The sequence below is a fragment of the Leishmania donovani genome, chromosome 34 (assembly GCF_000227135.1).
Source record: "Leishmania donovani BPK282A1 complete genome, chromosome 34".
Classification (NCBI taxonomy): Eukaryota; Euglenozoa; class Kinetoplastea; order Trypanosomatida; family Trypanosomatidae; genus Leishmania; species Leishmania donovani.
Window position 1 is genome coordinate 315,783 of NC_018261.1, and position 1,129 is coordinate 316,911.

General features: G+C 57.5%; 1 protein-coding gene across 1 annotated transcript; it reads right to left on the reverse strand.

The window, feature by feature from the left end:
- Positions 1-2: 2 nt before the first annotated feature.
- Positions 3-956, reverse strand: LDBPK_340720 (hypothetical protein, conserved; the record flags this gene model as incomplete). Its single annotated transcript, XM_003864189.1, has 1 exon — positions 3-956. A coding segment is annotated over one exon (954 nt), but the record flags the coding sequence as incomplete, so codon positions are not given.
- Between the last annotated feature and the right edge of the window lie 173 nt (positions 957-1,129).

Here is a 1,129-nt window from a genome sequence, read left to right on the forward strand (position 1 = left end):
ATCTGCTCGACCTCATCCTTAGTCAGCACGCATCGCTTCACATCGGTGTCCACATTGACGGGAGAGATGACGGCAGACAGCGGAATGGTCACGAGGACTGACGTCCTGGTGAAGGAGGTGACCTGACCAGGGAGTGCAGCCGTGTCCTTTGAAGACAGCTCGTCCTTGAGCTTGGCGATCTTGGCGCGACAGGCCTTCATGCCAGCAATGGCGGCTGCGATGGCGTCGTTCTGCTCCTGGATGCGCTTGTCGTGCGCCAGGAGGTTGTACGCCTGCTGGTAGGCAAGAGCTGTGATGACCCACGCATGGAGGCTGGCCACCACCGGCGAGTCGCGCGCCGCCGCCTTGTAGTTCAGCTTGGGGTCCTGCTCCAGGGACTGCTGGAGGCTTTCCGCGGAAGGATAGAGCTTCGCGAGAACGTCTGTCTTGGCGATCTCATCGAGAGCGGCTGGCTTCCGGTACTCCAGTTGCACATCTGCCCACTCGTAGAACTCAACCGCCGTGGGATCGCACTTGGCCACGGCCCACACCCCCTTCAGCACTGCTACAGCAACCGGGGATGGGGCGGCCTGGGCCGTGACCTTGCGCAAATCGACCTCGTCAATGAGCTCTACTTTTTCACGAGCCTTGTCAAAGTGGCCTCGAACGTGTGAAACACGATCCTCATTGCTACGGCGGATGGATGCGAGCTTCTCTCGTGCGATAGCCAGCATATCATGATAGTTCTTCATGCGTCCATTTTCCGTGTCGACCTCTTTGAGGAGAATGGAGCGCAGCGTGTCAATGTCTCCGGTGTGAAGGCCCCACTGCTGCACGACGGCCGTGTAGTCCTTGATCTCACGCACCGTACCCAGGGTCCACTGCCACGTCTTCGCAGCGTGAAGGTAGTCGTAGGCGACCACCTGCCCAGCTTGCAGTTGGGGAAAGGCGGGATTGATGTTGCTTAAAAAGGACATTTTCGTATGGTTGTGTAATGCTTAGCGTGAGAAATTTCGTCTATGCTGTTTTAGTTTTCTTCGAAGGCGACACGGAAACTCTCGGGGGTGTCGGTATGAGTGTATGGCAGATGCAGGTGGAGAACGGTGCGAGACGAACACTGTGCTCCGTACTCAGAAACACGGTGGTAAAG